The 25,731-nt window shown below is 38.0% G+C and overlaps 1 protein-coding gene across 2 annotated transcripts in view; it reads left to right on the forward strand.

Moving 5' to 3' along the window:
• Nucleotides 1-25,731, forward strand: part of TRIM33 (tripartite motif containing 33) — a 157,443-nt gene that overhangs the window by 123,472 nt on the left and 8,240 nt on the right. For both annotated transcript variants that reach the window (XM_027860377.1, XM_027860378.1), the window contains exons 10-15: nucleotides 4,338-4,502; nucleotides 5,116-5,316; nucleotides 11,663-11,795; nucleotides 16,591-16,654; nucleotides 17,429-17,588; nucleotides 21,864-22,210. In XM_027860377.1, the coding sequence (XP_027716178.1) occupies nucleotides 4,338-4,502; nucleotides 5,116-5,316; nucleotides 11,663-11,795; nucleotides 16,591-16,654; nucleotides 17,429-17,588; nucleotides 21,864-22,210 (1,070 nt within the window). The remainder of the gene's footprint in view (nucleotides 1-4,337; nucleotides 4,503-5,115; nucleotides 5,317-11,662; nucleotides 11,796-16,590; nucleotides 16,655-17,428; nucleotides 17,589-21,863; nucleotides 22,211-25,731) is intronic.

Raw genomic sequence — 25,731 nt, forward strand, 5'->3', positions numbered from 1 at the left:
CGTGGGTGTGGGTGTGGGTATTTCCTTTTTGGAAACTGAATCTCTCCCTATTTCTCCCAGGCTAGAAGTGCTGTGGCCACTCGTGAGCCTAAACCCTACTAGTTGCTCATCTGAGAATCCCTGCTCCAGTGACCTGGACCACTTTGCCACTTTTTAAACATCATGATACCTCTCCCTTCCCCTTCCAGCTCCTCCTGTCAGGGGCTCACTGTCTTGGTGATGTTTAGGCTTAGTAGTATCATTTAATGGTTTTAGACAATTGCAACTCAGAACTCCCAAGCTCAAGTAATCCACCATCTTCAGCTTCCTCAGGAATAGGGATTATAAGTGTGCCCAGATGCCTAGCTCATAGTGTATTTAAGGTGGAAGAATTTGTCATGTAGAGAATATTAGGCTGAGTCTTGGATCAAAGAAGAAAGTTTGTTTCTCTTTCTAGAGGGAGAAAGGTTGGGGGAGGGGAAGAGAGAATTTGGGGGGGGGGGGAGTCTCAAAAACAAAAATTTGCCTTTTTTCTCTGTGCCTCCTTCCTCCCGTTGAGAAAGAACGAATGTAAGGAAGATCTTTCTATCAGTTAAGAATTCTCTGACAGTGTAATGGGTTATATGACAAAGCACATGTGTGCATGCATGCACACACAAATCTACATTGGTCATATAAAAAATTTATTTTTCTCATTTTGTATTATTAGTCTTACTTTTCTGTCAACAGGTGGGTATCATGTTTCATCATTAGTCCTCTGGAATCATGGGTGGTCATTATGCTGGTCAGCATTCCTAAGTCTTTTAGAATTGTTTGATTTTATTATATGCATTTTTTATAAATTTTATAAATAAAAGTAAAATTGTGTAAATTGTTATCCCAGTTCTGCTCATCTCACTTTGCATCAGTTCATTCAGGTCTTCCCAGATTTCTTTGAAACCATCCCTTTCGTCATTTCTTACAACATACTAGTATTCTGTCACAATTGTATACCATAACTTGTTCGACTATTCCCCAGGTGATGGGTACCGCCTCAGTTTCCAATTCTTTGCCACTGCAGAATGTGCTTGTATAAATTATATGTCTTTAGAGTTTGTTTTGCTTAGGAATAATTCCTCCCTTAATCTACCCTCTGTCTATCTCCTCCCCTTTCCCTCTTATTTCTCTGTTGAGTGAAATGTATTTCTCTCTCTCTCTCTCTTTCTCTCTCTTTTCTTTTTTGGTGAGGCAATCGGGGTTAAGTGATTTGCCCAGGATCACACAGCTAGTAAGTGTAAAGTGTCTGAGGCTGGATTTGAACGCAGGTGAAATGTATTTCTCTACCCAACTGTGTTTATGTGTGTATTCTTTCCTCCTTTGACCAGTTCACATAATTTGAGATTCAAATGTTACCTGCTCTCTTCCCCTACTCTTTCTCCCTTGTTTGTATAAACTTCTACTTTTACTCTCCAATTATATTAGATAATTTTCCGATCTTATTTTAAGAGCATCAAGACATAACAGAACCGCCAGCAGACCTTCTGTCTAATTAGACTTCCTCTAAGACCCCTAATAACAGGGTTCAGTGTGAACATGTGTCATCTCCCAGTATTAGAATTTAAATAGTTTATACTTGTTTAGTCCTTTAAAGTTGTTTTACATTTTTATACTTCAAAATGTCTGCACAGCTCTATTTTTTTTTTAAGTCAGGAATGCTTAAAAGTCCGTTGTTTCGTTAAAGATCAATTTTTTTTTCCCCCTCCATAGGATTATACTCACTTTTGCAGGGTAAGCTATTCTTGGTTGAAAACTTATATATCCTTTGCCTTTTTGGCTTATTGTATTCTAAGCTTTCTGCTTCTTTTGAGTGGTGGTTTCTAAATCCTGTGTGATTCTGACTGTGGTTCCTTGATACTTGAGTTCTTTCTGGTTGCTTCTAATACTTTTTTTTCCCTTCACTAGAACCTCTGGATTTTAGCTATCATGTTCCTGGGAGTTTTCATTTTGGGATTTCTTACAGGAGGTAACTGATGAATTCTTTCTATTTCTGCTGAGGTTTTAAGAGATCTGGGCAATTTTCTCTTACAATTTCTTGAAATATGCTAGGCTTTTTCTTCTTTGGTTATGACTTTTCACTTAGACACATCCTTTAGTTATCTCTCAGTTATCTCTCCAGGTAACTTTTTTCCCCACTATGAAATACCTTATATTTTCTTCTATTTTTTTCGGTCTTTTGACTTTGTTTTAATATTTCATGTTGTCCAACGGAGTCATCATCCATCCTAATTTTCAGGGAGTTTGTTGCTTGGGCAAAATTTTGTACTACTTGTATCAAACTATTAATTCTCTTTCTATTTCTCCCACATCTTTAGTTTCTTTTCTGATTTTCTCTTATGGCACTCTCATTTATAAAATCAGTTGTATGCTTTTTTTCTGACTTTTCCTTCATCTCTTCCAGGAATTCTATTCAAATACTTGTGCCCAGACTATATTTTTCTTTCTGGCTTTGCTTTTAGATATTTTAGAACCATTTTCTTCTTCTGGGTTTGTTTCTTGAGCATCCCTTTTACCTTTTTTGTGGTGAGATTTGTTGTTTTTTTTTCCCTTCTTACCTACTTCCTAACTTTGGACTTTGTGTCCTTCAGATTCCTACTCCTCCTTTCCTAGGGATTTTGAGTGTTGTGTTATTCTAAGATCTCCAGATTTCTCAGTCAGGGGACCTGCAAACTTTCAGTGCTCCCAAAGTTGGTTGATGCAGGGCAAAGTCTGATCGCGCTGCTCTCCTAGTCTAAATTCTCTAAGTTCCTGACCTGAATTTAGGGCTAAGCAATACACCTGTGGACTTGCTGTGGTTAGAGTTGCAGTAGGCTGCTGCTGTACTCAGTCATTATCAACCATTTGATAAGCTTTCCTGGTTCAGAATGACAGAAGTGTAGGCTTCCCTTTGGTCTGGGCTTCCTGTTCTGGTTATTCTTCTCCAAGCTTCAGTTAGGGTTAGGAGCTAGAACTGAGACTCTGCTCTTCTCCTGGAGCCAGAGCCACACGACTCTTGGGGTTTTTGTTTGTTAACTTGTTCCTTGCTCTGTAAACAGCCTTGGGCCCTTGATGGCTCTTCACCCCAGAATACTACTTCTAGGTGCAAGCCAGTATACCTTGTTTCTGTGACCAGGAACTGGGCAGTGAGTGACAAAGCTGCGAATTGGCACTTTTTAGCATCCTGCATGAAATTAAGGTGCCCAGAAATAGTTCAGACCCCTATGCTTGCTTAGGTGCACAGCTCTGGTCTTTCTTCAGGTCCCAAAAGGCTACGATGCTCAGTGCAAGAGCTCCAGCCCAACCCTAGGAGTAGTGTTTATAGACTTCTCTCTCTCTCTCTCTCTCTCTCTCTCTCTCTCTCTCTCTCTCTCTCTCTCTCCCCCTCCCCCCCCCCCCCTCCCCCCCCCCCCATTTCTTCCCAGGAGGGTGTGGTTAAGGACAGCTGGCTATAATCCTTCCTGCTGATCTGTTGCCTTTGAGATGTTGGCTTTTAAAAGTATAAGATACCAATGTGCTTTAGAAGCTAAATTAATTCACTGAAACCCTCAGTGCCTGAAGGTTCAGAAACCTTCCAAGATTCAGCTCTAGTATACCTGTACTTAGAGGTTCCCGAATGTATTTGGCCTACTGCTCCCTTTAAAAAAAAAAAAAAAAAATTTCCTCAGTGCCCCCCTGGGGTTAGGTTAGGTTAAACCTTATTTTTATTCAATGCCCCAATTGCACCTGAGACTATCTCTCCCCCCCACCCCCATCCCCTCAGTATTGCCCACTTTGGGAACCTATGCTCTAGGTCTGGCCTGCACAACTTTTGGCCTCACTTACAGCCCTTGGATCTCTTGCAGCATGCCAGAGGATTTCAGGTGGGCTTCAAAAAATGTAGAGGAAAACATCCTTTGTATATAAAGGCAATTCTTTGACTGCCACAAGTTGTGCAGGCCTACATGAAGCTTCTCTCACTTACACTAATTTGACCACTCCTCTCCCACACCCCATCACTTTATATCTCATTTGTATATATTCATGTGTGTACCTCTCCAGTAGAATTTAAACTACTTGAGGGCTACTTTCACTTTATATGTGTTTTCCCAGTACCTGACATGATTCCTAGAATACGTTAGATATTAATAAATGTTTGTTTATTGGATGATTGCTAAAACAGATCCACTTATTACAGAATGAATTATTCCAATGTTTTAAAAGGGCTTCAAAACTAGGGTGTGATTTCTACCCTCAGTCTGTGCCAGGATTTTCTTCCTGATTTTGTTAAAAACCCATTTTCCTCTTCCAGATCAGAACTATACGTTAAAATACAGGGACTCATAGACACTTTCTTTTTCTGATAGCCGCCGCGATTAATCAGTGTGCAGACAATGCAGAGAGGAAACATGAACTGTGGGGCTTTCCAAGCCCACCAGATGAGGATGGCTCAGAATGCTGCTCGAATACCTGGGATACCCCGGCATAGTGGACCTCAGTATTCCATGATGCAGCCTCACCTCCAAAGACAAGTATGTCTAGTATTATAGTTATAACTTTGGCTGTAGTGCTAAAAACTTTTAATTTTATAGAAGAGTCTCGTTTTAAACCAATAAACTAATTTTGCAATTGATCTGTATCTTAAGTAACTTTTCTCCTTTCTTTAGGGACATAATAGCAACTTAATTCTCCAAGTAAATGTTTTTATTTGAAAATAAAAAGAATTTGTCTCTCATATAGGCACTGCATGCATTAGGTTTAATTCTGTAGCAATGAGATTAACTTGCGTGGCATATAGAATTAATCTCTTTTTTGTCTATGACCTTACATTTCCTTCTCTGAGCTGCCTTCTTAGAGTAGCCCCACCTAGATTTTAGAACTTCCATCTAGTGGCCACCTAAAAGTAGAATTTGCAGATGAGTCACTGATCTGCAACAGTGCAAGAAAGTTTCCCACCTGAGAGTTTCCTAAACTGATAAAATCACAAATCCAGAGCACCCTCCTCCCAAAAAAGAGGGGAAAAAAAAGTCTGATTGCCCCAACAGTCATTGCTGCATGTTAGAATTTTTATGTCTATAGCTTGAAATAAAATGGATTATTAAATGTTCAGTTCAATAGTAATGGTAGTGTCTTTCTTCCTAACAGCATTCTAACCCAGGACATGCCGGGCCTTTTCCTGTTGTATCTGTACATAATACCACGATCAACCCGACCAGTCCCACTACAGCCACCATGGCAAATGCTAATCGTGGTCCTACCAGCCCTTCTGTTACAGCAATAGAGCTTATTCCCTCCGTAACCAATCCAGAGAATTTACCATCCCTTCCAGACATCCCACCAATACAGGTTTGTATTAAAATTAATGAAGTTTTAGTAGTTGAATGAATCATTTAATATTGATTTCCCTTATTCCAGTTAAGTAACATTCTTGTGTCTATATATGAACGTGTAAATCAGAAATATTAGCAATGTCACCTCATTGTTCCCTTTGATCATTTTTTATACTCACAAGCAGATGCCCAAGGTACAAATCATATCTTTGTAGAAATTAATTAGTAGTTTGAGAGAAAGGTAAACCATAAAGGCAGTCCAGCTCTTCCAATCTTATGCCAGACAGACCCTAAGAGACCCACCTTAGTGGAAGAGCAGCACAGCACACCTAGAGTGGAGCCAACATTGTTATCTTTAATTACAAAAATGTATTAAATATCTATTTTGTTCAAAGCACGGCCTTTTTTCCACAAGAAAAAAGAAAGAAGACAAGGGCTAGGCCTGGAGTGGAAATAAGAGGAGACTCTAAAACTGGGGATCAGTAGTTCAAAATCTGAGGCCCACTGAGGGAGGAGAGTAAATGGGGGGGGGGTTGCCTGAATATTTATTATATGGATTCAGTTCAGTAAGTGTATATTAAGTGCTATCTGAGTGCAAGGCACTGTACTTATACTGGAGGAACTGAAAAGATTCAGCTAAGACATTCTGTCCACATGGAATTAGTTAATCTCTTAAGGGACAGAACATGCACAGATGATAATAGTTTGCACTAAAGAGTTTTAAAGCTGTGCATAGTGTCTTGAAGAGAGCAGAAGGACTTTATACCAACTTTGTTAGGGAGATTAAGAAAGGCTTCATAAAAAAAGATCCTTTGTGGACTTGCAAGGATGGGTAGCAATTCAGTAGTCAAAGAGGGTTATAAAGGAAAACCTTGCTTTCATAGGCAGCTGAATGAGCAAAGAAAGACATGAAAACTGAAGAACAAATGGTACATTTAAAGGGCAGAAAATAATCTAGTCCGACTGAAGTGGAGAGTAGTAACATGAGGGAGACTAGAAAGGTGAGGTGGTGCCCGAGGGCCTTGAATGCTCGGTACAGTACTTTGAGCTTTCCTCTGGCCAGTACAGAGCTGTGGATGGTTTTAACCAGAGAGAGCAGTACCACAGCCTGAGAAAGACTACTTGGAGTAGAGTTGAGGTATTTCTATGAGATAATTGTGTAAAGCCTTCTGCAGACTTGCTTCTATTTATTTTATAAATGTGGTTATTCTGGCACTAGTGTGAAGCATGTCTAGAAGGAGCAGAGAATAGGGGCTGTGGCAGCCTGTTGGCCTGGTCACACACTCCTGTTCTCTCTGCTGTTAGGGTGATTTTGACTTTCAGAGTTCTGAATCACAGTACGGCTAAAACTGACTGAATGGCTACACTGTTTGGCACCATTTAAATTCCATTTCAATAAATTCTTGCGCACCTACCATGTGCCAGGCACTGTGCTAAATGCACCAGTATGGGAGTTTGGGAGGGGCCACCAGGAAGCCTGAAAAGACAACAAACTGGCCTAGGTTAGAAACAGCCAGGTAAAAACTTACGAGATGGAAGTAATAGAATTTGATTAATGATTGAATGTGTGGTGGGAAAAGAGGCAATGATGACAACAACAATAATAATAATAATAGTTGACGTTTATGTAGCACTTTAAGATGCTTTACACTTTAAGATGCAAAGTGCTTTACATACATCATCTCATTTAATCCCCATAAGAACCCTGGAGGGTACACACTAAGGCAGGGTTGTCCCCATTTTATATCTGTGGAAAGTGAGGCTCAAATAACTTAAGTGACTTGCCCAAGGTCTTGTAACAGGTAAATGTCTGAGTTAATTTTCAAACTCCAGTCCTCTTCTGATGCCCAGGTCAAGTTTTTTTATTCCCCCCCAGTTATGCCTCAAGCATAAGATAGCAACAGAATCACGAACATGGGAGAAAGTATGAATAGACTTAAATCAATAGCAGCTGCCAGGTTTAGGAGGAAAGATGATAGCTTGATTCTATACTTGTTGAGTTTTAGGTGGAGATGGCCTGAAAGGCAGAAAGATACAGGTCTGTAGTTAACGAGCAGACTTGATGCTGAAGGTCTTTTAAAGATCTTTGTGAAGTCGGTAATTGAAGCCATGGGACTAAATGAGATTGCCAGAAAAGGTAGTGTAGAAAGAGAGGAAAAGACCCTTAGGGCATAGCCACATTAAAGTATCGTGAAAAGGATGCTAAACCATTAAAGAAACAGAGAAAAGGTAGTTAGATAAATGGGAAAAGAAGTAGGTTCTAGAGCCCCTCCAATCAAGACAAGAAAAAACTGGTAAGAGAGGAATAGTCACTCCCATCAAAAGCTGCTGAGGGTTCATGGAGGAAAAAAACATTGAATTTATTGATTATGTGTTTGGTGACTTTTGTTGGCATAGTTTCAGTAGTTGAGGAGAGAAAGCCAAAGAGTAGGTACTGAGAAAATTGAGGCAACAAATGTAGGTCACCATTTTAAAAAATATATTAGTAGTCAAGTAGAAGAAAGAGGTGGGACTGTGGCAGAATGGGATAGCAGGGCCTGATTAAGTAAGGCTTTTTTTTTTTTTTTAAAGTAAATTTTTATCACTATCACCTTTATTTTCCAAATGTATTCTCTCTCTCCATTCCTTAATAGCTAAAAATAAAAAGAGAGAAAAAATAGTTTAGCAGAACTTTCCAGCATATCAGAAAAGGGTTTATTTTAGTTGTGTAGTTTTCCAGACCCATAGTCCTGAAAGGAAGCAAGGGGAAGTGCTGGTGAAACTTTTTTAGACTTGAGAAAATCCAGGTATTTCTAGATTGCAGTGAGGGATTGGCAGTGCCGGTCCTAGAAAAGGTAGATGACCAAGTGGTATGGAACATGGTTGATGTGAGGAAGGAATAGACATATTTTGTCACAAGAAATTGTTGGGGAGAACCGAGGGAGCTTATGTTGTGACCTTGGTCTGTAAACAGAATGAATAAAAAAGTTGGAACAATTATGAGGAATGAAATAGAGAGTGTATAACAGCACCAGTAATCCCAGCTGAGGTTTATTTATATAGATAAAACACATAACTTTGCTGTTGGTGAAATCAGTTCAACAATCTGAACTGTTTTTTTAAGAGCTTAGTGTATGTATGTCTGGGATTACTGAGTGAGGAAAAAAAGCCATATAGAAAAATAAAACATCTGTGTGTGAATTATCTGCTTTGATCATTATTTGCATTGAATTTTAATCCTAAAGCAACTTGCCCATCACTTAGTATACTTTCAGATACTTTTCACATAATTCTCCCTGTTCATACTCAAAGAATAAGAGCGAATTTTCATAGTAGCCTAGTAAAACAGTTAAGAAGATACGACCATAAAATAAAAATCGTAATTCTATTCCAAAGCCAAATATAACTTTTGTGTTCCCCATCCATATGTTTATTATTGCTTCCCCTTCATTACTTGAAATAGTCAAGTTCCTCAAATAGAAAAGACGTGAAATTTAGCTCTATGTTTAAATAGACTGGAGAGTCTCTAGACTCTTGGATATAACAACCTAAGACTCAGAAACTCTCAGTACTTCACTACACTGATGATATCAAAAATCCTAAATGAAAAATGCATAAATGGAAAAGTACTTAGTATGATGAATATAAGGTTTACCTTGAAGTCAAGGAGAACTGGTTCAAGTTCTTCCCTCTCACCATGCTATTTCTGTGGCCCATGGATCAGTCATTTGGGCCTCTCAGTGCCAAAGGGAAGACTGTAAGTTATAGGCACGTTTCTTATCCCTATAGAGATAAATAGTTTCTTCCAAACTAAGAAAATACATACTTAAACACATGGAACAGAGAAAATAGGTCCAAGACCCCTTTATCTAATCAGGGAAAGTATTTTGAAAAATTTTTACTCTGGATTATTACTTGAAGCTGAAAGAGAATTTTTTTTGGCCAACAAAATATTTTTATTTGTTATTAGATGTTTAATAAACAAAAACCAAACTAAAGGTGCTTCAGGTGGGGGGGCAACTAAGAACAAAAGTATTTCTTTGCTTGTTAATTTTTGGGGGATTCTATCTTATAAAAGGCTAACTGGTTAAGTTTGGTTTTTGTTTATTAAACATTTAATAACAAATAAAAATATTTTGTTGGCCAGATAAATAGTTATTGACATTGTATACCTAGTTATAGTTCTACTTTCACTCTGCATCACCTTATATAGGTCTTCTTATATTTCTTTGTAAATTTCATATTCATCATTTTTTTTCCTGTCACCATTTTATTCCATTGCATTAATGGGTCATAATTTATTCAGCCACTCTTAAATTGTTAGATCTATATTTGTTTGTTTTTCCTATTATATGTGGAGCAGTTATGAATATTTTTGCTCAGATAGGTTCCTATTTTTCCTTTTTTATGATTTTTTTAAAATAAACTATTCCATTTTTGAACCATTCTCCCATATGGGAGAGAGTGAAGATAAAGAGGCTGTGGAATTAAAGAGAAAAGGCAGGAATGATCAGGTTGGCTCCATATCATTCCTGCAGTGAGTTAAGAGTTATTAAAAAATAAATAGTCTTCTAAAAATAATTTAGTTGAATCACAAGGAACAGAACCATGAGTTACTATGAGAAGCTAAAATGTTTTGGGACATGCATGTGTCCCTAACTTTTTTTTCATTTTCCAATTGAATTTTATTTTATTTTCAGGTCCGAATTCTCTCCCTCTCACCTCCCTCTTTTCCCCCACCCCCAATGAGAAAGCAAGAAAAACAAAACCCGTTACAAACACGTATAGCCACAAATTCTCGCATTGGCCATGTCAAAAACAAAACAAAACATAAGCCTCAGTCTGCACTCTGAGTCCATCACCTCTCTAACTGGAGGTGGGTAGCATGTTTCATCATGAGTCCTCTGGAATTGTAATTGGTCATTGTGTTGATTATAGTACCTAAGTCTTTCAAAGTTGTTATCTTTACAATATTGTTGTTATTGTATAAATTGTTCTCCTGGTTCTGCTCACTTCACTTTGCATCAGTTCATACAAGTCTTCCCAGTTTTCTCTGAAACCATCCCCTGCATTTCTTAGAGCATAAGAGTATTCCATAACATTCACATACCACAACTTGTTCAGCCATTCTTCAGTTGATAGGCTCTTCCTCGGTTTTCAGCTTTTTGCCACCACAAAAAGAATTGCTATAAATATTTTTGTACATATGGGTCCTTTTACTCTCTTTAAAAATCTCTTTGGAATATATAGACCTCATAGCAGAACCTCTGGTTCAAAGGGTATGCACAGTTGAATGTTTTTGAGACATAATTCCAAATTGTTCTCCAGAATGGCAGGACTAGTTCCCAGTTCCACTGACAATGCATTAATGTACCTGTTTTCCCACAGCCTGTAGGAGGGAATGTAACAAATGGAAATAAGCCATTTCAGGCATAAGAAGGAGTGAGTTAGCTTGAGAGCAAATGAAACAGTGATTTTAAAATGAGGAGCATGCAGTGAGTTAGATGAGAAATCATTGTTATCCTACAGTTTTTAAACATTGTAAAGTCTGCTCTTAAATGGTGATATATTCCCTTTGAAAAACTAATGGGGTAAATAGAAAAGTAATGGAGTAAGCTAAATGGGGTGTGTTTTAATGTTTAACTTTTGTCTGTGGAAAAATTTAATATATTGAGTTTTCATTGTAGCTGTTAAGTGAATAATGGAGAATGTCCTTTTAAATTTGTTTTCGCATTGCCTCACTAATAAAAGTAATGTCTTCTTAGTCACATTGGGGCTTTCAAGTGATTTTTTTTTTCTTGTGGACTGTTTTTCTTGTGGATGATGTCATCTTTGTAGGGAACTCCAGGTGAGGAACTTTCTTTGGGGATGCAGATCAGCACCTTCTCTGGGAAGTTAAGTTAACCTGGGAGGTTAAGGGACTTAGACCCAGGTCCAGTCCATGACTCTGAGACTAATTCTGGTGAGCTACAGATAATTGAGGAAGTGGACAGAGCCAGCAACATGTAAATTGAGTATGTATAGCATCACTTCATCAGGAGCAGTGCCTATTGTTTGGGGTGCAAAAGTAGTCCGTTAACCTCCCAGAGTATAAGAACATTCATTTCTCTGACCATTGACTGAAATATGATTTTTGTTATGATTAACTTAAAATTTTATTTGTTTCAGCATGTTATACATGTATGTTAATGGTAGAAAAATTCACAAAATGGAAGAAAAAGTGATGAATTTATAACTCTTTAAGTTAGATCTAATTCCTGTCATTTTGCTTGTCCTTCAGTTTTTTGTAGAGTAAAATATTTCTAATTATAAACTGTTAAACTGTTGAATTTAGGAATTTCTTTTCTGCCTAGATGAAAATTTGTCTTTTTTTCCCTCTTTAGTTGGAAGATGCTGGATCAAGTAGTTTAGATAATCTCCTAAGTAGATATATCTCAGGCAGCCACCTACCCCCACAGCCTACAAGTACCATGAATCCCTCTCCAGGACCCTCTGCCCTTTCACCAGGATCATCAGGTACAGTGAACAGGAGTTGCTGTAATATTTAACTTTGATTTTGAAACAAACAAATATCTTTAAATATTGTACATTATTTTTGTGTCCATACTCTTTCTTCCTTGCTTTTTTTTTTTATTCTAGTGATAACACTTTTCACACATTTTGTAACAATATTAACACTTCTTTATACTAAGGATTATACTGGTTGATGTTCTGAATTTAAGAAGTGCTGTTATTTTCCCAGGGCCTCATTGTCTTCAGTTGCAGTTATAAGTTTGTGTTTGACTTCTGTTTTTATGACATGGAGAGGAAATGAGAAAAGTGAATCTTTTTCAAGACAGTTTTATATCATTTCTGAAAAATTGCCTTAGTAAATAGTAGTTAAAAGGAAGAATAAGAATTAGGAAATCTATTTTAAAAATTGATATTTTTAGAAAAGACTTTCTTTTTGCTGAAACTTTAAATGTTTTATCTAGTGACACAATATTGGGTTGCTCACTTGGGATCATAAAACTTGAATTTGTACTGTATTTGACAACAGCTTTGTTGGCGTTTAATGCAAGCTGCTATTATGATATAGTTTGGCTTAAAGAAAAAATGGGCAGAAGGTGGAAGCAAGGCCAGGTGACAGAAGATTAATTTGAGAATGTGGCACAGTCCTGTAAAAGTGGTGTCAGAAGTGCTTTAGTTCCAAGTGAGTTGAGACTGGTGAAGGAAATGGAAGATAATTATCAAGGGCATTTAAAAAGCGTCTTGGGAGAAAAAAGAAGGATTGAAAAAAGGATAGGACCTTAGTTTGGGATGGGTAGGAACATAAGTGCAACAGAGAGAAGGCAGAATTGCTCAAATTCTTTTGTTTCTGTTTTTTCTGCAAAGGAGAGTGATGACCAAAATGGCTAAGAATAAAAATGACTAAAGGGAGTTTGTAGCCAGGATCAGTAAGGAGATAGGAAGAGAGCCCCTAGCTACCCAAATGAACCATCCTCAGGTGCTGCAAGCGCTGTCAAGGTGATTACCCACTCTCAGTGCTATTTGAAAGACCATGGAAGACAGGAAAGGCATAATAGAATTGGATAAGGGCAAATGTCCTGTTTTTCAGAAACTGGATGACAGGGATAAATCTATACACTATATAGACCGGTGAGCTTGACTTCAGTTTCTGGGAAAATTCTGAAAGGGATCTTTAATGAGGTAGCTGGTGAATATCTGGAAAGGAGAGGGATGATTGCATGGAACCATCATGGTTTCATTAGAAAGAAGTTTTGCCAGACTAATCTTATTTCCTTTTTTGATAAAATTACTTAACTAGTAGATGAGAGGACTGCTGTGAGTATAGTTTTACTGTATAAGTATAAGTCTGTTCTTGTGGAGAGGAGCAGTTAGGTGGCACAGTGGAGAGAGTACTAGGTCTGGAGTCAGGAAGATTTATCTCTCTGAGTTCAAATCTGATCTCAGAACCGTATTAGCTGTGTGACCCTGGGCAAGTCACTTCATCCTGCTTGCCTCCGTTTCCTCATCTGTAAAATGAGCTGGAGAAGGAAATGGCAAAGCGCTCCAGTATCTTTGCCAAGAAAACCCCACATGGGGTCATGGAGAGTCAGACATGACTGAACACCAACTACATTTTTATGGAGCAAATGGAGAGATACAGATTAGACAGTACAGTCAGATTTATTCAGAACAGGTCAGGTGGAATTATTAACGATTCCATGTCAGCATGGTAGGAGATCTTTGGTGGAGCACCTCACAGATCTGTGTGGCCCCATCTGTTTGACATTTTTGTCTGTGACTTGGATAAAGGCATGACTGACATGCTCATCAAATTTGCAAATGGAACAAAACTAAAAGGAATAGTTAATCAGTGAATGACAGGTTGGGGCTCCAAAAGAATCTTGATAGGCATGGAGTTGTCTCTAACACGATTAATTTTAGTAGGAATAAATGGAAAGTCTTGCATTTGTTTCCCCCTACCCCCCTCCAAAAAGTAAATCTGAAGCATAAGGTGGGAGAAGGAAATGGATATACAGCAGTTGTTCTGAAAAGATCTAGAGATCTTACTGGATTGCAAACTCAGTGTGAGTCAGCAATATGATATAGCTGCAAAAAAAAAAAAGCTAATGAGATTTTAGACTTCATTAAGCGGTCCAGAGTTTCCAAGAAATTGGGAAGTGATAGTTTCACTGTATTCTGCCCTTGAAAGTATGGTGTTTAGTTCTAGGCACTGCAGTTTAAGGAGGCTATTGATAAGCTGGCAAGTGTCCAGAGGAGGGCAGCTTGGATGCTGTAGCAAACTGTACTTAGATTTCAGCAAGGCATTTGACAAAGTCTCTCCTGCCATTCTTGTAGACAATTTTAGAGATGTGAACTTAGATGATAGTAGATGAGAGTATAGATTAGTATAGTATAGATAGTGTATAGTATAGTCTAAATAGTGTATAGTATAGTCTAGATGATAGTATAGAGTTTGGTGGCTTTGGAACTGTTAAAACGATCCCCACTCCCACCCCCAGTGATCTATCATTAGTAGGTTGATGTCAAGTTGGAGAAACATCTCTAGAGGAGTATCCTGGAGTGTGTCCTGTCCTTAAGCATTTTTATTAGTGACTTGGATGAAATCATGGAAAGCACACTGATAAATGGCAGGTGACATGAAATTATGAGAGATAGCTGACAATGTTAGGATCCAAAATGGTCACAGAATCTCATTGATCATCTGGTCCAGTCTATTACCCAAGAATGTCTCTGTTGTATACCCAAGAAGTGTTTAGTCCTTGCTTTGAGGCCTGTGAGTGGGAGGAACCATTACTTCCAGAAGCAATCCATTCTACTTTTGGAGACTTATAATTGTTGGGATTTTCCTCCCTAATATTGAGCCAAAATCTGTCGCTTTGTAACTTCTCCTGCTTGCCCCTAGTTCTAGCCTCAGGGACCAAGCAAAATAAGTTTGATCCTTCTTCTACATTACATCCTTTCAGATACTTGAAAATAATAATTTTGTTATCTCTCGCTCTGCTCCCAATTCTTCTCTTCTTCAGATAAAATATCCCAGGTTCATCATCCTGATCACCTTTCTCTGGGCAGGCATTTTAGAATAATAAGTCTAATCAAATAAGGTAAAATTTAATTTGAATAAATGCAAATTTCTAAACAGAGGCTTCAAAAAAACCAACATCTCCAGTACAGAAAAGGGAAGTATACCTAAACATGTTTTATGAAAAATAACTGGAGGCTTATATGCTCACTATGAGGTTCCCTTTTGTTTCTAGGCTAAAGTACAAATTCTTCAGTTTGGTATTAAAAGTCTTTCACAATTTGGCTCCATTTTGTCTTTTTGTAATTATTTCATAATTCTCTCCTTTGTACACATTATATTGCAGCCAGACCGGCTTACTACTGTTACCTAAAGATAGTATTCTGTGGCCTTCTGTCCCCCATGCCTAGTATGCATCCTCTCCTGTAGTTATTATTGCTCTCTTACCCCTAAAATAACTTAATTTTTATCTGCTTAGTGTTTACATGTTGTATTCCCCCCTTCCTCCAGAATGTAAATTCTTTGATGGGAGGGGCTTTTTTGGGAGGGAGGTATCTTTCTAGCCTTAGTGCCTAGCATGATGCCTTACACACAGGTTTATGCATAGTTTGTTGAAATGAGTGTGGCACGGCAGCACCAAAAGTTCATTCGGTTTTTGTCTGCAGGAAGACAGGCATAACGTTTAAGGAAATGATGCTTCTGCTTTTCTGGTCAAGACATATTTGGACTACTCTGTTCAGTTCTGAGTATATTCGGAGTACACATTTTAGGCTGTAGAACAACTAAGATGTTATGAGAGTACTAGAGAACATATCATATGAGAATCTTATAAAGGAACTGGGGAATGTTTTACCAAAAGAAGGAAAGATTTAGTGGGGAACATAATAGCTATCTTCAGGTGAAGGGCTGTGTAACGAAAGGGGGATTAGTCTTCTTGTGTCTGGCCACAGAGTGCTCTATGTGAACTATGGATGGAAGTTGCAAAGAGTTAATTTAAGCTTTTTGTAATAAGAAAAAGGCTTCTGAGCAATTAAAGTTGTCCAAAAATAGACTAGACCATCTATGGTTCCTCTCTTACAAGAAAGTTTTTATGTAGACTTACTGAAGATGTTATAGAGGGATACCAGGTGTGAGTTAGACTAGATGACCTTCCAAACCTTATATTCTGTGAGTTCTTAAAATCTGTGCCAATTAGTATTTTTGTCAGAAGAATATTGTTTATGACTAAAAGCGCATCTGTTAGAATTTAAGTGTGGATTTGGAGTCAGTGATAGAAAGGACTATATACTTTCTATAACCATATTATTAGGCTTCAAAGACTATTTCCTAGGCATCCAAATGAACAGTTTATAAGTGGACTACTTTTTGTTTATCTAGGTCAAGGCTTCTTAAATTTTTTCCATTGGGGCCCACTTTTCGAGTTGCATGGCCTGAGGGCATGCATAGTGCAAAGTGTGCACGCTGTGTGTTCATAACCCAGGCTGCACTGAAAGTTGTGCGATGCAACACAAACAATCACTACCAGAAACACCTCGGATTCATTATGTGTTCGATTTTTAATTAATTTTTGATTGTTGCACATTCAGAAACCTTTTACTGTTACCAAGTTTTTCGGTTGTGACCCACAGTTTAAGAAGTGCTGCTCTAGGTGATCTGAAGATTAGGGTTCACTTTCTAAAATTACTGATTTGGGTTAATTTAATAGCATAACTTGAGTACTTTCAATTAGAGATGTCTTTGTATTTGCTTTTGACATACCTTTTGCCCTGATGTTTTTTTTAGGCTTATCCAATTCTCACACACCTGTGAGGCCACCAAGTACCTCCAGCACAGGCAGTCGAGGCAGGTAAGTGTTACCACCACTTGGACGTATCTGGGATAGGAGAGGTTTGGATGGTAACTGTGGTAATACATTATTCTAATTGAAAGTACCTGATTTAGTAAAGATCATTAATCATACTTTGTATCATAACTGAAGAAAAGGTCTGATTGAGTGGGTTTTCTTCTTTATATTGTTGTCAAAGAAATGATTGGTGGTGTTATGGGTACTGGAGAAAATAGTAGATAGAAAAGACGTTTATCCCTAATGCTGTTTAAGGTCATACCTCCAGTTTTTATTGGCCATTGCTTTTTGTTTAGGAGCTAGATAGAGTTTATCCCAGCTTCATGGATCCAACATTAGGAGGTACTAGGACAGTTTTCATCCTTGATTGAAATAAATGGAGCCTGCTTGTTAGCAATACCAGTGTTCCCCCATCTTTCTCTTAGAAGTGAAATTATCGATGTTCTAAACTAGTTGCCTGGGAAATTGACAATTTGCAAGGCTAAGTACTTTTTATACACAAGTGTCTTAGTATTTTAAAATTATATAGTCCTTGTATCCTGAAAGTTTGAAATATGTTTTTTAAAACTTGCAAAGCACAATTTTTTTTTTTTAAAAAAATCTGCACTGCAACAGTGTCTTATTTTTAATGGAAAGGAAGCAAAGAAACCAGATTTCATTGTGAGGTACACTTATCTTCTCCAGTGTTAATAACTTGCTTCTTCACCCAATTGTTTGCTATTTATAGTTTAGTAATTATTTTTACATGTTATATTTTCACATGTGCATAATTTCCAGCTGTGGGTCATCAGGCAGAACTACAGAGAAGGCAAGTCTTAGCTTCAAATCTGACCAAGTAAAGGTCAAACAAGAGCCTGGAACTGAGGAAGAAATATGCAGCTACTCAGGAACTGTGAAACAAGAGAAAACAGAGGATGGCAGGAGGAGTGCATGCATGGTAAAGTTCCTCTGGGATCCCAAATAAGGAACATTGGGAGGTCACAAACTTGTCTGTCTCTGGTGTTTCTTCTATCTTTTTAGTTCATTTGGTTGAGGGTGTTTGTGACTCATTTATTCTTGGATTTTCATGCCTGGAACAAGTCAGATTGCTCTTTTGGCTTGTCAGTCAGCAGTTACTTATTAAGGGCTTACTATGTAAGCACCATAAGTAGAAGGCAAATTCAGAGGGAAAGTATTAGAGTGGGAAGATATGATATATTCATGAAAGGCTCTTACAGAAGGTGAGATTTAAGCTGAATCTTGAAGGAGGCTGGGAAACCAAGAGGTAGAAACAAAGGAAGAGGGTGTTCCAGGCAAGAGGGAGAGATAGCCAGTGAAAAGAAGGTCAGTGTTGCTGTATTGTACAGTGCATGGAGGGGAATAAAATGTTAGAAGAGTAGAAACAAGTCAGGTTGTGCGACTTTTAAAGCCAAAGGATTTTGTATTTAATCCTAGAAATTATAGGGAGCCACTAGAGTTTGTCAGATAGGGAAGTTGGAGGTGACATGGTCAGATACACTTTGGGAAGATCACTTGGGCAGTTGAGTGGAGGATGGAATAGAGTAGGAAGAGACTTGAGGTAAGGAATCCAATCAGAAGGCTCCTTTCAGTAGTCCAGGTATTAAGGTGGCTCTGTGAGTTGTAGAGAGGGATGTAGATGTTGTGAATGTAGAATTGACAGGACTTGCAGATCCATGGAGATCAGAAGAATTTATGACCAAACAGGAGATAGAGAACATTATGATATGCAAAATGAATAATTTTGATTACATTAAATTAAAAAGGTTTTGCACAAACAAAGCCAATGCACCCAAGATTAGAAGGGAAGCAGAAAACTGGGAAACAATTTTTGCTGCCAGCATCTCTGATAAAGGCCTCATTTCTAAAATATATAGAGAACTGAGTCAAATTTATAAGAATACACTTCATTCCCCAGTTGATAAATGGTCAAAAGATATATGAAGAAATTAAAGCTATCTATAGTCATATAAAAAATGCTCTAAATCACTATTGATTAGAGAAATGCAAATTAAAACAAGTCTGAGGTACCACTTCACACCTAGCAGATTGGCTAATATGACAAAACAGGAAAATGATGAATGTTGCAGAAGATGTAGGAAAATTGGAACACTAATGCATTGTTGGTGGAGTTGTGAACTGATCCACCCATTCTGGAGAGCAATTTGGAACTACTCCCAAAGGGCTGTAAAACTGTGCATACCTTTTGATCCAACAATACCACTACTAGGTTTGTATCCCAAAGAGATCATAAAAAAGGGGAAAAGACTTACAAAAATATGCACAAAAATATTTATAGCAGCTCTTTTTGTGGTGGCAAAGAATTAGAAATTGAGGGGATGCCCATCAATTGGGAATGGCTGAACAAGTTGTGGTATATGAATGTAATGGAATACTATTGTTCCATAAGAAATGATGAGCAGGCAGGTTTCAGAAAACCCTAGAAGGACTTAAAGGAACTGATCCTGAGTGAAGTGAGCAGAACCAGGAGAACGTTGTACCCAGTAACAGCAACATTGTGTGATGACCAACTGATAGAATTAGCTCTTCTCAGCAATGCAGTGATCTAAGACAATTCCAAAAGACTCATGATGGAGAATGCTATCCACATCCAGAGATAGAACTATGGAGTCTGAATGCAGATCGAAGCATACTATTTTCTCTCTCTCTCTCTCTGTTTGTTTTGTTTTTTCTTTCTCATAGTTTTTCCCTTTTGTTCTGATTCTTCTTTCACAGCATGACTAATGTGGGAAAATGTTTGATATGATTGTACGTGTACAACCTGTATCAGATTGCTTGCCATCTTGGGGAGGGAGGGAGAAAATTTAGAACTCAAAATCTTATAAAAGTGAATGTTGAAAACTAAAATAAATAAATTTTAAAAAAAAGAATTGACAGGGCTTGGCAACAGATTGGCTATGTGGGTTGAGTGCTGGTGAGAATTTGAGGAAGAAAACAAGGTTGTGGGTCTGGTGACAAGACAGATGGTCTTGACAACAAGAAGTAGGGAAATTGAAGGAGGCTGGGAAACCAAGAGGTAGAAACAAAGGAAGAGAGCGTTCCAGGCAAGAGGGATAGATAGCCAGTGAAAAGAAGGTCAGTGTTGCTGTATTGTAGGGTGCATGGAGGGAAATAAAATGTTAGAAGAGTAGAAACAGTTCAGGTTGTTTGACAACAGTAGGGAAGTTTGGAAGAGGGAATAGTTTGTGGGGAAGAGAAGGAGTTCAGTTTTGGATTTGTTGAGTTTAAGATGTCTCAGGAAATCCAGTTGGAGATGCAAGACTAGAGGTCAGTACCGAGGTTAGGGCTAGTTATATAGATCTGAGAATCAGCTGCATAGAAATGATCATTGAAATCTATGGGAGCTGATGAGATACACCAAGTGAAATAATATGTAGAGGGAAGGGGCCGCAGGACAGAGCCTCGGGGACCACCCATAGTCAGGCTGTGACCTAGATGAAGATCCAGCAAAGGAAACTGAAAAAGAACAGTCAGACAGCTAGGAGAAGAACTAAGGAAGACAAGTGTCAGGAAAACCTAAAAAGGAGAGAGTATCCAGAGAGTGATTGATAGTCCAGAGACATCAAGAAGGATCAGGGTTGAGAAAAGACTGGGTGGTCTTGGGTGATTTGGCAATTAAGAGATCATTACTAACTTCAGAGTGAGTGGTTTCGGTTGAATCACAGGGTTTAGAAACCCATGAGAAGAAAATCGAGGCACTGATTTGTTACTTAAAGGAGTTAAGTGATGAAAGAAATAGGACAGCAGCTAGTGGGGATAGATGGATCAAGTGAAGGTTTTTTAAGGTAGAGGAAATATGGATGGTTTGTAGGTAGCAGGGAAGGATGCAGTGGGTAGGGAGAGATTGAAAATCTCTGATTTTCTTTGAAAATAATTTTATAGTCTGGAATTCATAGAGAGTGGGAATCAAAACAGTGATTCAGGTGTCAGTAATTTCTGCTTTACAGCTACCAGGTTCTATATTTATGTGAGTTAAAGTCCATGTCAACATGAGTCATTAACTCAAAGGCTCCTGCCAAGGAGGATCCTAATTTATTGTTCTGCACCCATTTTCCTGTCGTAGTGACTAGGAAGATGTGAATTGTGAAAGGGACACAGGATAGTAATGTCATTGGAATAACTGTTATTTGAATCGATTTTTTTTTAACAAAATAATTATCCTTACTATTAAAGAAAGCTCCAAACTCCTCTTACCATAGCCAGTTTTTATTGTTCTTCATTTTTCTTGAGTCCCAGTGCCCAAATTCTATGACTTCCTTTCCGATTGGCCTACAGCAAGGGTAGCTTAGTCACAAGATTGAGTGAGTCTACAATTGACTCTCAATTTGGTTCTGTAGATTTTATGAATACAGATTTTGCTAGGGAGTTGGGGAAATGGGAGTTGTAGTATCACCTTTTAAATTCAGGCAATTACCATGAGTCTCTGTGCATTTGAGTGGTTGAATGTTCTAATCTAGGATAAAGGTCTTACTGGATCTAGAGTGTTTGTTTGTTTTTTCCCATTTTCTTTCTTTTTTTCTGGCAGGCAAAATGGATTTTTATTCAATTAAGTTTAGTGCAAGTATAGAACATATTGTCAACATGTAGCACATCCTCTCATACCATAATAAATCTTACTTTTATATATCTGCCTTGGAGTAATACTACAGAAGGTTGATGATTTCCAGAATAGTTTATGATCAGACTTGGCTAATTTTCCTTTTCTATTTCATAAACTGACCACAACTTCAAAAAGACATATGGCCAGGGCAGTTTTTCAGGAGACTTCCTACATGTCAGCAAGTAGTGACCCTCAGTCAACTGTAAGTTTTAGAAATAATTTTCCTTTGTTATCCAATTAATATGCTTACAGAAAATCATAATTAGGGTAACTACTACTCCTGGGATTTCATATTCTAGGATGTCTAAATTACTTTGGGATGAATGGTCTGTGGCTTTCCCTTATGCAATTTGCATAAATAATGAAAAGTTAGCTATCTCTTAAGTGATGTTTTATGTTTACCCTAGGAGCCCCAAATATCAGAAAAGTTTTAAAAAATATATTAGTGATTCTGATACACTCTTAAGATAAAGAAAAATGATAGATTTATTTACAGATATTTTTGTAAACTCTAGACTTAATTTTCGTAAGTGTGGTTTTTGTTTTCCCCTGTGAGAAAAACAAGATGGTTCTGATGCTATTGTTTTATTTTAGTTAAGCAGTCCCGAGAGCAGCTTGACACCACCTCTCTCAACCAGCTTGCATCTGGAGAGTGAGTTGGATGCATTAGGAAGCTTGGAAAATCATGTCAAAACAGAACCTATGGATATCGGTGAAAGCTGTAAACAGCCTGGGCTCAGCAATCTTGTCAATGGAAAATCTCCAATGCGAAACCTAATGCACCGTTCAGCAAGGACTGGAGAAGGCAACAATAAAGAGGATGACCCAAATGAAGATTGGTGTGCTGTGTGCCAAAATGGAGGAGATCTTTTATGCTGTGAAAAGTGTCCAAAGGTCTTTCACCTCACCTGTCATGTTCCAACACTTCTCAGCTTTCCAAGGTACAAGAAGATAAATTTATTGTTTCTGAAATTAATTCTTAAGAATTTTAATATAGTTCTCCTTTTGAGGAATCTGGTCCCCAAAACTTTTGTTTTTCTATAAATTTAGAGCCCCCTTATTTCTGTCAAGAGACCTGCCATGTCAACCATGACAGCTTAAATGACTTCCCCCTTTTTCATGTAGAAAGCTGAGTCTTAAGCAAGTCCCAGCATTATAAGTTATTAGGACAGGAATACACCATTTTCTGATCTCTTATATAGTGAATGTCTTGACCCCTCTGGTACTTAATGCTCTTCTTCCTTAAGGTTAAGTTAATTTTAAATAAAACATCACCAATTTTATCTCATTCCTAAATAAATTTTGTATTCATGTGTATTTTTGCACATAATAGGGAGAGAAAAAAGTAACTGCTTTTGGTGGAGGTGGGGTAGGGTGGGGTAGGGTAGGGGGATTTGCTACATTATACTTAGTATAAAGATTGATGAAAGGAGCTGAATGTTTAGCCTTGAGGAGAAATGATTTGTAGGCTTGTGGTGATCATTGACTTCAAATATTTGAAGAGTTATCTTGTGAAAGAGTAAGTTTGTTGTGTTGTCCATGGCATGCCTAGAAATAATAAAGCTGTAAAGATACAGATTTAGGCTGTATAATTTTGGAATGGATTGCTTTGAAAGGTAGTGAGTTCTTTGTCGATGGACTTCTTCAAACGTATATTTTTCACCACTTGAAGTTATTGTAGAAAGGGACTCCTGCTTCATATAGGGGCCCTCCTTAGCTCCTTCAGGTCTCAGCTAGAGGCTTACCTTCTGCAAGAAGGCTTTCCCAAGCCGCCTTCATTTGAGTGCTTTTCCTCCAAGGTGATCTCCAGTTTGCCCTCTCTGTATCTTGTTTGTACATAGTTGTTTGCCTGTGAGCTCCTTGAGAGCAGGGACGATTTTTTGCCTTTCTTTTTATCTTCGGTGCTTAGTCTTGTGCCTGTCACATAGTAGATGTTTAATAAAGGCTTGTTCATTAACTCATTGAAACCCCCCATCATCAGTACACTGTGCCTCTGTGCCCAAGCTTGTGAACCAAATCCCTCATAGTCTAGAATTTTTCCAGGAATCCAAATTAAGGTCACTAGTCTCAGAATAGCTTGCAAAATTCCATTCTCTTCCCTTTTTTTGTAAATCGAGGCAGCATTTGTAATTCCCCATATCTTTTGGGACCTCTTCTCCATCCTCCTAGAGATATCCCTAACAGTAGGTCAGCAATTTTGTCACTTGGTGCTATAGTAGCTCAAGTGCCTTGAATTCTTCAAGAGTATCTAAGATTACTTACTATTTATTGCCTCACTTTTCTGAACTATCAATTCCATATTTGCTATTTATTTTCTTTTCCAGTTCAGAGATCAGTGGATCACAGCACCAGAATTTAAAGGGACTCAGAGGCCATCCAATCGAAACTCTTTATTTTTCAGATGAGGAAATCTAGGCCCAGGAAAGTTAAGCTGCTCACACAATGTAACATGGGTAGTACGCATCAAGAGTGGGGATTTGAACCCAGATCCTCTGACTGTCAAGCCAGCACTCTTGCCACTGCACCATGTTGTCAGCCTTGGTAGAGAAAACAAGCAGAAGTGGGTAGAATAATTCTGCTTTCTGTAGTCAGTACAATACTTCTATCTTTGATCCTCTTTCCCCCCACAATGCTTTAGAACATGCCCTAAACCCTTTTATTGTTCTCAGATTATGGTGTATAAATGAGATTGTGTTGTAAGAAAAATGGGGCAATTTCAGAAACACCTGGGAAGACGTGTCTGAACTGTTACAGATCTAAGTAAGCAGATTGAGAAGAACAACTTGTACAAAGACAATGATATTGTAAAGTCAAATAGTTTTGAAGGACTTAGGAACGCTGATCAGCAAAATGACTGAGCACAATTCAGAGGATTCATGATGAAACATATGCGCAGCTCCTAATAGAACAATGAGGGACTCAGAAATATGACCAATGTAGAATATGCTGCCTTTTTTTTTTTTTTGGCTTGACTGTGCTTCTCCTGCAGAAAACTTTTCATTCCTTTTAACATTTGTTTCTGATGATGACAGTCATTTTTTTTGTAATCACCCAGATTTGAACCCTTGGAGAGTTAATTATTTTTCTTTTCCTCTCATTCCTTCCCCATCTAATCAGTTTCAAAATCCCATTGGGTCTACCCCTGCATTGTTATTCATATCTGTCCCCTTTTTCTCTATTTCTACTCATGCAGTAGAGATAGTACTAGAATCAGGACCTGAGTTCAGATCTCCCCCTCTGATACTTAGTACTGTTACTGAGTCATTTCAACTTCAGTTTCCTCATCTGTAAAATGAGCAGGTTGGATTAAATGACCTTTAAGCAGCTGTAGAGCAGTGATTTTAGTTCAGGTATTTATGATCTCATCTAGACTCTACTGAGACCCCCTTACTATTATCCCTTCCTCACATCCAGAACATTGAGACAATTACTCAGTGTACAAATCTAATTATGTCATGCCCCTGTTTAAAATCTTCCAGTTCCTTACCGAATAAAACACATTCCTTAGCTTGGTATTCAAGGCCTTCCACAATCCAATTTTAACCTTATATTTTTCACCTAAACTGTACTGCTCACCATGCACCAAACATTCTGCCTTTCTCTACCATTTGTTGCTGTTTTTCATGCCTAGAATAGGTTCTTCCTTCTCACCTCCATCTTTTGAAATCTTTCTTTTCATTCAAGGCCTCAGGTTAACACCTCTACCATGAACCTCATTTCTATTCCCCTATCAAAAGTGACACCTTTATCCCTAAAGCTCTGGTGTCATAGGAATGTAGTCATTCTTCTGTACTTCTCCCATTCTTTTATTTTATTATTGTTATTTGTGTATATGTCTCATTCTCCCTGATGTATTAAGGGCTGTAGTTTGTTGTGCTTTTTTTCCCCCCATTTTTGTGTATATGCTACACCTAACCCAAAGCCCAGCATACATTTTTATAAGTAACATTGATTTGAATTGATTCATTTCTGAATCCAAATATAAATATATGAACAGAGATGTGTAAAACCAAATTGAGGCAAGTTGTAAAAGCAGTTTGACACTTTAATCCTGATTGATTAAAGCAGAGATCTGATTGACTAATTCTGTTCTTTGAAAATACATAATCCTTTATTCATAGGTTCCCAAAGTGGGTGATACCGCCCCCCAGGGAAGCCCTGGGCTGATCCAGGGAGAGGAGTGGGAGGAGCCTGGGATACAACTGGGGAGTGTTGAATAAAAATAAGTGTTAACCTCTAATCTAACCCCATGGGAGTGCTGAGTAAATTTTTTTTTTAAATGCAGGAGGCCAAATAAGTTTGGGAATCTCTGCTTTATATGGTTAAACCATGCCAAAATTGTTTTAAGTGCTTTCACCTAGATCTTGGTCCCCTTTTTTCTTTCCTTTTTAAAAGAGCCGAACTCTGATTCCTTGGTTTCAAATGCAGGGATTATTCCATGTTATGTTATGTGGTAAAATAC

This window comes from Vombatus ursinus, unplaced genomic scaffold, assembly GCF_900497805.2.
Source record: "Vombatus ursinus unplaced genomic scaffold, bare-nosed wombat genome assembly UNPS02014179.1, whole genome shotgun sequence".
Classification (NCBI taxonomy): domain Eukaryota; kingdom Metazoa; phylum Chordata; class Mammalia; order Diprotodontia; family Vombatidae; genus Vombatus; species Vombatus ursinus.